Below are 14,202 nucleotides of genomic sequence, written 5' to 3' on the forward strand. Positions count from 1 at the left end.
AAAGAAAAAGATTAGTGAATACAAACGTAGGTCCCTTGCAGTCGGATTCAGGTGAATTTATAATGGGGAACAAAGAAATGGCAGACCAATTGAACCAATACTTCGGTTCTGACTTCACAAAGGAAGATACAAATAACCTTCCGAATGTACTGGGGACAGTGGGTCTAGTGAGAAGGAGGAACTGAAAGATATCCTTATTAGGTGGGAAATTGTGTTAGGGAAATTGATGGGATTAAAGGCCAATAAATCCCCGGGTCCTGATAGTGTGCATCCCAGAGTACTTAAAGAAGTAGCCCTAGAAATAGTGGATGCATTGGTGACCATTTTCCAACAGTCTATCGACTCTGGATCAGTTCCTATGGACTGGAGGGTAGCTAATGTAACACCACTTTTTAAAAAAGGAGAGCGAGAAAACGGGTAATTATAGACCAGTTAGCCTGACATCAGTAGTGGGGAAAATGTTGGAATCAATCATTAAGGATGAAATAGCAGCGCATTTGGAAAGCAGTGACAGGATCGGACCAAGTCAACATGGATTTATGAAAGGGAAATCATGCTTGACGAATCTTCTGGAATTTTTTGAGGATGTAACCAGCAGTGTGGACAAGGGAGAACCAGTGGATGTGGTGTATTTGGACTTTCAAAAGACTTTTGACAAGGTCCCACACAAGAGATTGGTGTGCAAAATCAAAGCGCATGGTATTGGGGGTAATGTACTGGCGTGGATAGAGAACTGGTTGGCAGACAGGAAGCAGAGAGTCGGAATAAATGGGTCCTTTTCAGAATGTCAGGCAGTGACTAGTGGGGATGCCGCAGGGCTCAGTGCTGGGACCCCAGCTCTTTACAATATACATTAACGATTTGGATGAAGGAATTGAGTGTAATATCTCCAAGTTTGTGGATGACACTAAATTGGGTGGCGGTGTGAGCAAGTGGGCAAATGCATGGCAGATGCAGTATAATGTGGATAAATGTGAGGTTATCCATTTTGGGGGCAAAAATACGAAGGCAGAATATTATCTGAATGGCGGCAGATTAGGAACAAGGGAGGTGCAACGAGACCTGGGTGTCATGGTTCATCAGTCACTGAAAGTGGGCACGCAGGTACAGCAGGCCGCAAATGGCATGTTGGCCTTCATAGCTAGGAGATTTGAATATAGGAGCAGGGAGGTCTTAATGCAGTTGTACAGGGCCTTGGTGAGGCCTCATCTGGAATATTGTGTTCAGTTTTGGTCTCCTAGTCTGAGGAAGGACGTTCTTGCTATTGAGGGAGTGCAGCGAAGGTTCACCAGACTGATTCCAGGGATGGCTGGGCTGTCATATGAGGAGAGACTGGATCAACTGGGCCTTTATTCACTGGCGTTTAGAAGGATAAGAGGGGATCTCATAGAAACATATAAGATTCTAACGGGACTGGACAGGTTAGATGCGGGAAGAATGTTTCCGATGTTGGGGAAGTCCAGAACCAGGGGACATAGTCTTAGGATAAGGGGTAGGCCATTTAGGACTAAGATGAGGAGAAACTTCTTCACTCAGAGTTGTTAACCTGTGGAATTCCCTGCCGCAGAGAGTTGTTGATGCCAGTTCATTGGATATATTCAAGAGGGAGTTAGATATGGCCCTTACGGTTAAGGGGATCAAGGGGTATGGAGAGAAAGCAGGAAAGGGGTACTGAAGGAATGATCAGCCATGATCTTATTGAATGGCGGTGCAGACTCGAAGGGCCGAATGGCCTACTCCTACACATATTTTCTATGTTTCTCTGTCAATTTCTTTCTTTACTTGAAACATTCCACCCGATTTCCCTCCTTAATTTTGGATTTGTTTTTTTCGGCCACGGGAAGAAGGGACTGAGGAACACGACAAGACAGCGAATGAGTGGGGTTGAGAACTTGAGATCCAGAGAGAAGCAGCCTTGAATGGGAATAATCAGTGAATGCTTTAAACACTGGAGAGATAGATTATACACGGGACCGTGGTTATAAACACATTAAAAAACCATCACGTAGACCATACCTTTCCCATCAGCTACACTGTAAAACCCTTGAAGTCCCTTCCATTTGAAGAATCCTGACCGATTGCTGGTATTTTAATTTCCTTGAATGTTATAAAGAACATTAATGGATTGCATTCATATTCATTGCACTGTAATTTTCATTGGCTTGTAAACCATGAAATCAGTGAAATTAAAATCCACATGAAAATAATAGTTTTATAGTACTCGTATATAATACTGGATTCGTCCTTTGAAGTGAATCTGTTGCTTCCCCTCTCCTGTCTCAACTGGGTTCCAGGAAATGTTCCATACTTGTTTATAAGGCATGCATACTGAAGAAAAGAAAGTCTTTACTACCCCCTAGTGGCCACCCACATTTTTAATATAATCAGAGTTAGAGAAAATCTTTCAGACCAGGAAGATAACCAACTTCAATTCCTGTGCGGGGTCAGTTGATACCAGCTGTGGCGGCAGTTTGATTATTGCAGTGACTCTGGTCTAGAGAGGAAGAAATTAAAATATATTTCTGTTCCTGATCACTATCCAATGACTCCCTGCTGGAAAGCGGACAGAGTGAGATCAGGCGATCCAGCTGGGCTGAGATGACCTCTGTGGTAATTTCGGTCAGCCCGCATTCACGGTCTAGGCTCATGCATGAAGAATGGCTACGCGGACGAAACAGTGGTAGGCAATCTGTATTCGTGGGATCTGTACCCCAGCAAGGAGCTTTCAGGAGAGGAGAAAAAAGTGGCTTGCAGAGAAAAAAAAACGCGCTGACATGTCTGATGTTAAAACGCCGTGATTGAGACAACATAATGACATTACTCTTTAGGGATATGTGTTAGTAACAGGCTTCTACATTCTATAAAATACAGATGATTGCGATGTGTCAGGTGGCAGGCGACATACACATCGCAGAACAGTAAAGAAGCTGAAAAAAATGTATTAAACTTCAAGAAAACGTGAGATATTGCTCAATTGCAAATAAGTGCCAATTTCAGAAATACCAAATGAGTACTAAATACATGAAATAGACACCCAATTACACCTTTGAAATAAGTTGGTTTAAATGTCTTGCAAGGAACCAAATTGAAGGTTATCAGGACAAGTATGGACAGGGAACCTGGTCATCTCGGAAGTAGGGGGATCACGGGAATATCAAATCACTTAAGAATGTGGCTTGGCAGCTGCATTGTTGGATAGGCATTCTTTGCTTGATCAACCTTCAGGGAGAAACACGAAGAAATATTACAGAACTTTCCTCAGGACATTAAATGGATAAATAGTAATTATTGTAATTTCCAGTTGCAAGCATCAAGTAATGTGGTACAAATGCATCACCTGAATTAAACAGTTGTATATGTTCTGTCAAGTGCTCTCCAATTGCAATAGAAAGGTGCAATTATTAAAATCTTCTTTAGGGAAAATTATTTCAGAGGAAAGATGCTGTGCCTGCTCAAACATTAGAGCTATCTACTCTAATCCCGTCTCCCTTTCACATCATCCCAGAACTGTCATCATTGATTTTAATATTTTCTTTTAAACATAACATTGCGCAGGACAATCCAGTCAAAAAACCCTTGTTACAGGACCATTAGTACTTTAGTGTCCATAACTATTATACTGCCTCATTTACAACAAATGAATAATTACTAGTTTGTTTTCCAAATGAGTGGATCTCCGATGGCATTGCTCCTGGGTAGTGTGTAGTCTGGAACCCGGTTGTGATGTTTCATTGCTAACCTGGCCATTGCTCAAGTGCTCCCTATGAGCAGTAGTTTAACTAGACAAATCCATGTAATTGTAGCTGCTTGTGAAACCCTGAGGTTAATCAGAGAGCAATTGTAACTACTTGCAAATTTCTGGCTCCACGTTGAAGGATCCATCAAATGACTGTCATATTTTTGTTTTAAGATTGCTTTAGTATTATAAATGTGTGCTGGATGCAAGATACATTTGCCTCTGAGTCAGAAGGTTGTGAGTTCAAGTCTCACTCCAGGGACTTGAGCACAAAAATCTAGGCTGACATTCCAGTGCAGTGCTGAGAGAGCGCTGCACTGTAGCGGGTACCGTCTTTCAGATGAGACGTTAAACCAAGGCCCTGTCTGCCCTCTCAGGTGGACGTAAAAGATCCTATGGCACTATTTTGAAGAAAAGCAGGGGAGTTATCCCCGGTATCCTGGCCAATACTTTCCCCTCAATTAACATAACAAAAACAGATTATCTTGTCATTATCACATTGCTGTTTGTGGGAGTTTGCTGTGCGCAAATTGTCTGCCGCATTTTCTAAATTACAACAGTGACTACATTTTGAAAAGTAATTGGCTGTAAAGTGCTTTGGGACGTCTGGCAACCGTGAGAGGCGCTGTATAAATGCAAGGCTTTTTTTTTTTTACATGCAACAGTGAAGCAAGGATAAACCCAAAGCTCGTCTGTCCATAGTTGGATTGGTCTCTGATTTTTATCTGAAATAAAAAGGGAGTCATTATCAAAACTCGACTGTAAAATATCTTCTCTTAATCAAAGGCCACAGCTGCAAATGTTTAGCCAGCCAATGTCATTAATATCAAGGTTAAAGAGAGGAGGCTGTCATTTGGTAAATGCACATTCAGCAGGTAACTAAGCTCCCAGCTTTAATTCCTGATTTGCACTGAGCTAGCTAATCACAGCTTGGGCAGCAGTGGTTTTCAAAATTCCCTGCAAATACTGATACACCCATTGGCATAGGTAGCAACCTAGAGATAGACAGCACTCGGAGCAGAAATTTTCTTTTTAATAGTATGGACAACAGAAATACGGTGCTTGCGATTTCAAACAGTCAAAATTATAAGTGCACAGGCCGAAATCCAGATTTCATGTAGTGATACGAACCCTCAGAGGCCGAACTCCAAGCCATCGTCAACACCTTCACCAAAGCGTACGAGAGCATGGGACTTGCACTAAACATCCACAAGACAAAAAGGTCCTCTACCAACCTGCCCCGTCACACAGCACTGCTCCCCAATTATCAAAATCCATGATGAGGCCTTGGACAATGTGGACCATTCTCCATACCTTGGGAGCCTACTGTCAACAAGGGCAAACGTCGATGACGAAGTCCAACACCGCCTTCAGTGTGCTAGTGCAGCCTTCGGTCGCCTGATGGAGAGTGTTTGAAGACCACGACCTCAAACCCAGCACCAAACTCATGGTCTACAGAGCTGTGGTGATACCCGCCCTCCTATATGCTTCAAAGACATGGACTATGTACAGCAGGCACCTCAAAGCACTGGAGAAGAACCACCAACGCTGCCTCCGCAAGATCCTGCAAATCCATTGGTAGGATAGGCGCACCAATGTCAGTGTTCTCGCTCAGGCCAACGTCCCCAGCATCGAAGCACTGACCATGCACGATCAGTTCCGTTGGGCGGGTCACGTCGTCTGCATGCTCGATACGAGACTCCAAAACAAGCACTCTACTCGGAGCTCTGACACGACAAGTGAGCCCCAGGTGGGCAGAGGAAACACTTCAAGGACACCCTCAAAGCCTCCTTAAAAAAGTGCAACATCCCCACCGACACCTGGGAATCCCTGGCCCAAGACCGCTCAAAGTGGAGGATACGCATCCGGGAAGGCGCCAAACAGCTCTAGTCTCTTTGCCAAATGTAAAAGAGTGGATGGCAACCCAAGCATCCCACCCACCAGTTCCTCCAACCACCATCTGCCCCACCTGTGACAGAGACTGGAGGTCCTGCATTGGACTCATCAGTCACTCGAGAACTCATTAGTGTGGAAGCAAGACATCCTCGACTCCGAGGGACTGACTAAGAAAAAAAGTTAGGAATCCCATTTGAAACGCATTGTAATTACCTGGCCTGGGTATTTTTAGGGTACAGGGCTTGGCTCAGATTTCCCCCTTCTCCACTGATGGTCAAACAACCTGCCCATACTCATGTATGAATGGAACAGTACACCAGCATGAAGCAGCACCTTTGTAAGAGAAGGGAGAAAAATGGCAGGTTGGGGGGAGAAAGAGGGTTCTTTGTTGATGCTTCAGGAAACACTGCTTCAGACTGTCACACACTCTCATCCCCAATTCCTTCCTCCCCATAAAATTAAAACAGCCACGATCACCGCCAGAGTGAAGTGGATTGCAAGATCATAAGGAAGGGCTTTCAGCATTTTCAGAGTGTCACCGACTCTAAAATTCTCACTGATACTCTTCTCCCAAAGCCAATGAAAGCGTGTGTGAAAGGTACCCTGAACCTTGCACTCTAGAAGTGTGTGTGAGAGGGAAGGGTTACAAGAAAGAAGTTAGACGGTCCTTCTTTGGATGAGAAAAAGGGATTGATAAAATGAGTAAACAATGCAGCAAACAGTAAAACATCTGAGCCAGGTACATTTAATCACCCTTCTCCAGTTAACTCTCACTACAACACTTCAGAATACACTCATCTTCAACACAATATGCATTGTAGAGAAAGCACACAAAAAAATACTAATAACCATTTCTTTGTTTGAATTAAAAAAGCAGCCATTACAGAGCACATCTGGTGTCCCATCCCCTTCCACTACAGTATTTTCCAGCCAAGTACAGCACTTTGAATAATCGCCTCCATGTAGATTGATCAATGCCTTTCCTTTGAGGCATTTATTCATCAGCAGCGTGCTTCAACCAGGCACTATGCTGGAAAGAAGCAGTCCTTTACAATGAAAAAGACCCTGAAATGTTACATGTACAGAGGGAAGTGGCAAGAGAAAGGTTTCTGCTGGGCTGAATTCTCCTTGGGTGCAGGAAGATGGGAAGGTGAAAAATGTGTGAGCATATCCCAGAGACACTGACAGAATCTGTCACGTGCACAAGAGTATATACAAATGATTAGCACAACAACAATAAATTTCAAAGCTCTTCACTGGCAATTCCTCACATCACATAAAACCTGAAATATGTCTTTCTGCAAGGAGGATGGTGAATGCAGAGACACACCGGATCCACCAATATTTGTTTCCCAGCAGTCGTACCCAAAGTCTTTTAAAGCCCGTTTAGATGCCTCGACCACAGAAGGACTTGTATCTGAAACACAAAATGAACAGAACATACCAAAGTAATTGAAGTAGTACTGCAATAGAACAGAGAGCCCATTTTGTAATATAATTAATGCAAGAAGTTTTCAGCTACATTAACAATAAACCAAATATCTACTGTAGATGCCAAGCAGTTGTGGGGGGCTGGGGGAGATACAAGTACCCATGTAGAGTTTGTTAGTTTGCGCTGGTTTTTTTCAATTCAATTCGCTTGAAATTGGCAAAAACAGCACAAAAGATTGAGGAATTTCAAGCGCAAGTTACATCCAGCGCAAATACAAGTTTCCGCGATCTTTTGCACTGGTTTAAAAAAAGGACATGTTTATTTGTACTGTGAAAATGGCCTGCATGCTCCACCCTTTGTCTATGATTGGTCCCCTTGGAGGATAAGCCACACCCTGAAATTTCACTGGAATGTGTAACTGGATTCCACCCATCCCAAGGTCTCACTGACTTTGCAAATTGTAACTCAATCCACTTTGACTTCCTGAGCGACAGAGGATAGAGCTCACCAGAAGACAGCTAGGGCCAGCCAAAGTGCCTTACCCCAGTCCAAGTACATCCCTCCCCACAGCTGAAGTGCATCCTTGCCCCCACCCATAGATGGGGCAGACATTGTGTGCGGATCATTAACAGGTTTATTGGGTATGAAGTGAATAGTGACAGTGTCGTGACTTCTGGATATCATCCACTCCAACGATGTCCCTTGTAGGGGGTTGGAAGAACGTGATCCATCTTCCCCTGACCCGTGTCTCTCCCCTCATCCCATCCCAGTCTCTCTCTCTCCTCTCCCCGCCCCCCCCACCCAGTCTCTCTCTCTCTCTCTCCTCCTAGATAGGGGGAGGAGAGAGAGAGAGAACCAACTAGGGGGGAGGCCAGAGGAACCAACTAGGGAGGAGGCCATCTTAGACTGGGTGTTGTGTAATGAGAGAGGATTAATTAGTAATCTCGTTGTGCAAGGCCCCTTGGGGAAGAGTGACCATAATATGGTGGAATTCTGCATTAGGATGGAGAATGAAACAGTAAATTCAGAGACCATGGTCCAGAACTTAAAGAAGGGTAACTTTGAAGGTATGAGGTGTGAATTGGCTAGGATAGATTGGCGAATGATACTTAAGGGGTTGACTGTGGATGGGCAATAGCAGACATTTAGAGACCGCATGGATGAAATACAACAATTGTACATTCCTGTCTGGCGTAAAAATAAAAAAGGGAAGGTGGCTCAACCGTGCTATCAAGGGAAATCAGGGACAGTATTAAAGCCAAGGAAGTGGCATACAAATTGGCCAGAAATAGCAGCGAACCTGGGGACTGGGAGAAATTTAGAACTCAGCAGAGGAGGACAAAGGGTTTGATTAGGGCAGGGAAAATGGAGTACGAGAAGAAGCTTGCAGGGAACATTAAGATGGATTGCAAAAGTTTCTATAGATATGTAAAGAGAAAAAGGTTAGTGAAGACAAACGTAGGTCCCCTGCAGTCAGAATCAGGGGCAGTCATAACAGGGAACAAAGAAATGGCAGACCAATTGAACAAGTACTTTGGTTTGGTATTCACTAAGGAGGACACAAACAACCTTCCGGATATAAAAGGGGTCAGAGGGTCTAGTAAGGAGGAGGAGCTGAGGGAAATCCTTATTCGTCGGGAAATTGTGTTGGGGAAATTGATGGGATTGAAGGCCGATAAATCCCGATAAATCCCCAGGGCCTAATGGACTGCATCCCAGAGTACTTAAGGAGGTGGCCTTCGAAATAGCGGATGCATTGACAGTCATTTTCCAACATTCCATTGATTGGATCAGTTCCTATCGAGTGGAGGGTAGCCAATGTAACCCCACTTATTAAAAAAGGAGGGAGAGAAAACGGGGAATTATAGACCGGTCAGCGTGACCTCAGTAGTGGGTAAAATGATGGAATCAATTATTAAGGATGTCATAGCAGCGCATTTGGAAAGAGGTGACATGAGAGGTCCAAGTCAGCATGGATTTGTGAAAGGGAAATCATGCTTGACAAATCTTCTGGAATTTTTTGAGGATGTTTCCAGTAGAGTGGACAAGGGAGAACCAGTTGATGTGGTATATTTGGACTTTCAGAAGGCTTTCGACAAGGTCCCACACAAGAGATTAATGTGCAAAGTTAAAGCACATGGGATTGGGAGTAGTGTACTGACGTGGATTGAGAACTGGTTGTCAGACAGGAAGCAAAGAGTAGGAGTAAATGGGTACTTTTCAGAATGGAAGGCAGTGACTAGTGGGGTACCGCAAGGTTCTGTGCTGGGGCCTCAGCTGTTTACACTGTACATTAATGATTTAGACGAGAGGATTAAATGTAGTATCTCCAAATTTGCGGATGATACTAAGTTGGGTGGCAGTGTGAGCTGCGAGGAGGATGCTATGAGGCTGCAGAGTGACTTGGATAGGTTAGGTGAGTGGGCAAATGCATGGCAGATGAAGTATAATGTGGATAAATGTGAGGTTATCCACTTTGGTGGTAAAAACAGAGAGACAGACTATTATCTGAATGGTGACAGATTAAGAAAAGGAGAGGTGCAACGAGACCTGGGTATCATGGCAAATCAGTCATTGAAGGTTGGCATGCAGGTACAGCAGGCGGTTAAGAAAGCAAATGGCATGTTGGCCTTCATAGCGAGGGGATTTGAGTACATGGGCAGGGAGGTGTTGCTACAGTTGTACAGGGCCTTGGTGAGGTCACACCTGGAGTATTGTGTACAGTTTTGGTCTCCTAACTTGAGGAAGGACATTCTTGCTAATAAGGGAGTGCAGCGAAGGTTCACCAGATTGATTCCCGGGATGATGGGACTGACCTATCAAGAAAGACTGGATCAACTGGGCTTGTATTCACTGGAGTTCAGAAGAATGAGAGGGGACCTCATAGAAACGTTTAAAATTCTGACGGTTTAGACAGGTTAGATGCAGGAAGAATGTTCCCAATGTTGGGGAAGTCCAGAACCAGTGGTCACAGTCTAAGGATAAAGGGTAAGCCATTTAGGACCGAGATGAGGAGAAACTTCTTCACATAGAGAGTGGTGAACCTGTGGAATTCTCTACCACAGAAAGTTGTTGAGGCCAATTCACTAAATATATTCAAAAGGGAGTTAGATGAAGTCCTTACTACTAGGGGGATCAAAGGGTATGGCGAGAAAGCAGGAATGGGGTACTGAAGTTGCATGTTCAGCCATGAACTCATTGAAGGCTAGAATGGCCGAATGGCCTACTCCTGCACCTATTTTTCTATGTTTTCTGGTCTCTCACTCTCCACACCCCCCCCATCTCGCTATCTTCTCTCGTCCACTCTCTCTTTCTCCTCCTCTCCGCCCTCCCCCTCTCTCTCTCTCTCGTCTTCCACCCCTCCCCCACCTGCTCCTCTCTTCTTTTCCTCCTCCCCCCATCCATCGTTCTCTCTTCTCCTCCTCTCCCCCCGTAGCGCTCTTTTCTCCTCCCCCCAGTCGCTCCCTTCTTCTCCTCCCAGAGAGTCGGAGCAAGTTGGGGCCTAGTGAGGGCGAGTCCTCGGGGAATCAGAGGCGGAAGAGTCGGGGCCTCAGCATCTTGGGGGCCATAGGTCGTGCTCCTCGGCACCACATGGAGGGAATGATTCGGGGGCCGGGGGTGGGCGGAGCTTGTCGGTCAAAAAAAGTGCAGTACGAACAGTGGGGGGGGGGAGGGGGGTTGGACAGACAGCTGTCTGTCAAAAAAAAGTACAGTACAAATAGTTACTTAGTTAAAAAAACATTACACTGGAAGCCGGCCCGTCCACAACACCGGCCAAGCCTGCAGATCGAATTAATCACCGTGACAGGTTTCTGCTAATTGCGGGCCTTCGAGGAGGCTCTTAAAATTAAGCTTATTTTTGTAAAGGCGCAAGGGCACTAATAGGCACCTTTTAAAAATATTTAATTGACTAAAGAAACTAGTAAATGGTGCTGTATAGTTTCTTAATAAAAGTTATTTTCAGTTATTTTAAATCGGATTACTCACAGCTGGTGACACGTATTAAAAATGCTTATTTTGCGGGATAAACTGCATCAATTTACCACTCATGATACCAAGGAATTTTTTTTTTAAAATCAGAAAATAAAACAATGATGTTCTAAAACACTGCCCGATTGTGCTGGTTCTTGGAAGATTTTATATTGAAATGCAAATGAGTTTGCACAGAAACTTGAACCATAACTTCACTTCGTAAAATTTGCACCCGGATTGCCGATTGTGGCCAAGGCCGAAACATGTATACAAAAGGAGACTGACAGCAGCCTATGAAATTACAGAATTCTGACTGACCGAACGCTATACATCTAAACTTGACTGAGGTTTAACAAGATGCTCACATACGTTGGGGAGGGGGTTCAATTAACCATCCCCTTACTGTGTCTGTAGCAATGGAGAATTCTTGGATATTGTGTCTACAGAGACAGGGATTATGTAGAAGTATAAAAGCACAAAAAAAAAGGTTAGTGGCTCAAACAATAGCAGCAATTGTGACAACCAAGGATAGTGAATCAACATTCTCCAGGAAAGGTGCCAGTGCTGTTACATAACTTGAATGGCAATGGAATGAATAAGGCAGGTATAATTTAATCCTGGGGTTGTGAGAACATCAGGTCATAGATATTGACTGAACCCAAAAGAATAATCACCTGGTCCTCACCTTTTTAAAAAATACTGAGAATTTTTGCTGTATTTTTGTGATTTCAGTTGTGTTTAGTTAATTGTGTAGGCTTCTCAAATACCTACAGCTAAAAGTTACTTAAAGCACAATAAATGCTGATGTAATGTCAGGAGAATATCCTGGAGCGAAGTACCGAAGCCTGAAGGTATGAGAGCCAAAGATAGCTGAAGCTTCTTGGGTCTGTGTCTCTATCTCAATTGATGGTAATGAAGCTTTTCTCTTCCCTGTGGAAAATGCGCTATTTTTATGGGTCTTTCACTTATGCTAAAGAACATGGTTAAGAACGACCAACACGAGGACTGATGCAGTCTGCTCCATAACAAAACCAAGCCAGCTTGCCATGCAGCAGTTTCACCTGTGCTAAGCAGCCGGAATAATCGGTCAGGCCAGTCTTGCAATTGGATGCATTACACTGACATCTGGTGGCCAAACCCCAACACTGTAGATACATTTCCTTTTTGGTGGAAAACATGTTTCAGGGCAATCAATTCCCAGCACAGAAATAAACTGAAGGTGCTTCACCCACACCGCCTCCAAAATTTCTCAATTCCTGGTCATCAGAGCATTCGCCTGGTCAAATAAGCAAGTCACAGCAACTCAAAAATAACTCACTAGAGAAAGCACTCGGAGACATTTCAATGTGCTATACAAATGCATTATTGCAAAATGGGTTCTATTCCACTTTTCTCTCACATTTATCACTTATAAAAGTTATGAAAGAGAAAATGAATCTCTAACAATCCATACCTAAAGTATTTAAATATCTGCAGCTAAGAACCTTCCAGTGATTGGGACTGCCAGCCAACATATTAACACTGGACTACAAAGACAGATATTTGATAGTTTTTGTGAAATGCCAAGTGTCTACTGCAATATCAGGACATTTCTGGAGTAAAACCTCACAACATGGTGTCAGCCATAGCTCAGTGATAACAGTCTCGCCTCCAAATCAGAAGGTTCAAGACCCACTCCAGAGACTATAGAGCACGGAATCCAGGCTAAAACTCCAGTGAAGTGCTGAAGGAGTGCTGCACTGTTGGAGGTGCCCTCTTTTGGACGAGATGTTAAACCGAGGCCATGTCTACCATCTTGGGTAGACATAAAAGATGCCATGACACCAATGCTCCTCTGAAGGTGCGCGGCCGTGTACCGATTGCGAGGTCCCACGCAGGCCACTCACAGCCGCTCTGCCGGAAGAGATAGTGGCCACGCAGCAAATTTAAAGCTCCTGCGCAGGGGAAAAAAAAGTTAGGCGGAACATTGCATGGCACTATTTCAAAAAAGATTGGGGGAGTTATCACCGGTGTCCTGACTAATATTTATTCCTCATCACTAAAACAGATTATCTGGTCATTATCATATTGCTGTTTGGGGGACCTTGTGTGCAAAGTGGCTGCCATAGTACAACAGTGACGACACTTCAAATGTATTTCATCAGCTGTGAAGTACTTTGGGAGGTCCTGAAATGGTGAAAGGTGCTGAGTAAATGGATATTTTTATAATTTCTCTACTTCTTAAACTAAACCAACTTTACAGAGCATGAATGCGTCAGAGGATCTAACTTCTTTTATTGAGAAACCTAGGTGATTGGCCAAGGACCCACAGTGCAGGACATCACCAGGGTTTAAAAGAGGAGATAAATCAAGAGATCCTATTCACTCACAGTCTGTGTATTTTTGTCCCTTCCACATTTTGTTGGAATAACTAACTTGTGATGAATTTACTTGAACAAACAAATGGTTTTGTCTGCCGGAAATGAAAAATGGTAAATCATTGAAGATTACGCAATGCAACGCAACAAAACAAACATACTCATTTTTACCTGGTCTAAGCAGCGTTAAGCCACACCCACCACCTCCTGCGCCCGTCAGTTTGCTGTGCAGACCATAGGCTGCAGTTGCCTGACACAGCCTGTCCAATGAGGAATGGCCCACTCCAATGACATTCAGGTGTTGCTGGTTAATGTCAATAAGTTCCTGAAATCAACAGAGGAAATAAGATTGTTAAGACAAGAAAATAAGACAATAGGTAAGATGATGTTTGTTCCGGTGAGCTCCGCCAATGGGCTCAGTTGGTAAAAGCAACATGCCGCTGAGCCATACAGACGTGCAAGTTCAATCCGGGCTCTGTGTATAATTCAAATCAACAGAGTATAGTGTGGATCCCCTAGTGCGAGTTGCTGTGACATTAACAAGCTGTCTAAGCTGCCAATCAAAATTCTGAATTCTCAAAGCGAACAAGTTCTTAAAATTCTAACCTTTTAAAAATGTCAGAGAGCAAAGCAAAGATTGGGGCTCTCATGGGGAAAAAGCAAACCTGAAATAAAGATGAACAATCTTAAAAAAACCTGAAAGTTTCTTAATTTTAATTATTAAAATGGATAAATGTAACACTGTGCAAAATTAAAAGTATTTTTCAGGGCCATAACCTTTGGTTAGCAGTCAATACGTTGTTAAAACC

General features: G+C 43.7%; 1 protein-coding gene across 2 annotated transcripts in view; it reads right to left on the reverse strand.

The window, feature by feature from the left end:
* Positions 1–6,357: 6,357 nt before the first annotated feature.
* The window catches only part of mvk (mevalonate kinase), a 50,065-nt gene continuing 42,220 nt past the window's right edge, over positions 6,358–14,202 (reverse strand). For both annotated transcript variants that reach the window (XM_070887984.1, XM_070887985.1), the window contains exons 10-11: positions 13,565–13,718; positions 6,358–7,049 (exon numbers count right to left, since the gene is read on the reverse strand). In XM_070887984.1, the coding sequence (XP_070744085.1) occupies positions 6,886–7,049; positions 13,565–13,718 (318 nt within the window). In that variant the 3' untranslated portion in view covers positions 6,358–6,885. The remainder of the gene's footprint in view (positions 7,050–13,564; positions 13,719–14,202) is intronic.

Source organism: Pristiophorus japonicus, chromosome 8 (assembly GCF_044704955.1).
Source record: "Pristiophorus japonicus isolate sPriJap1 chromosome 8, sPriJap1.hap1, whole genome shotgun sequence".
NCBI lineage: Eukaryota > Metazoa > Chordata > Chondrichthyes > Pristiophoridae > Pristiophorus > Pristiophorus japonicus.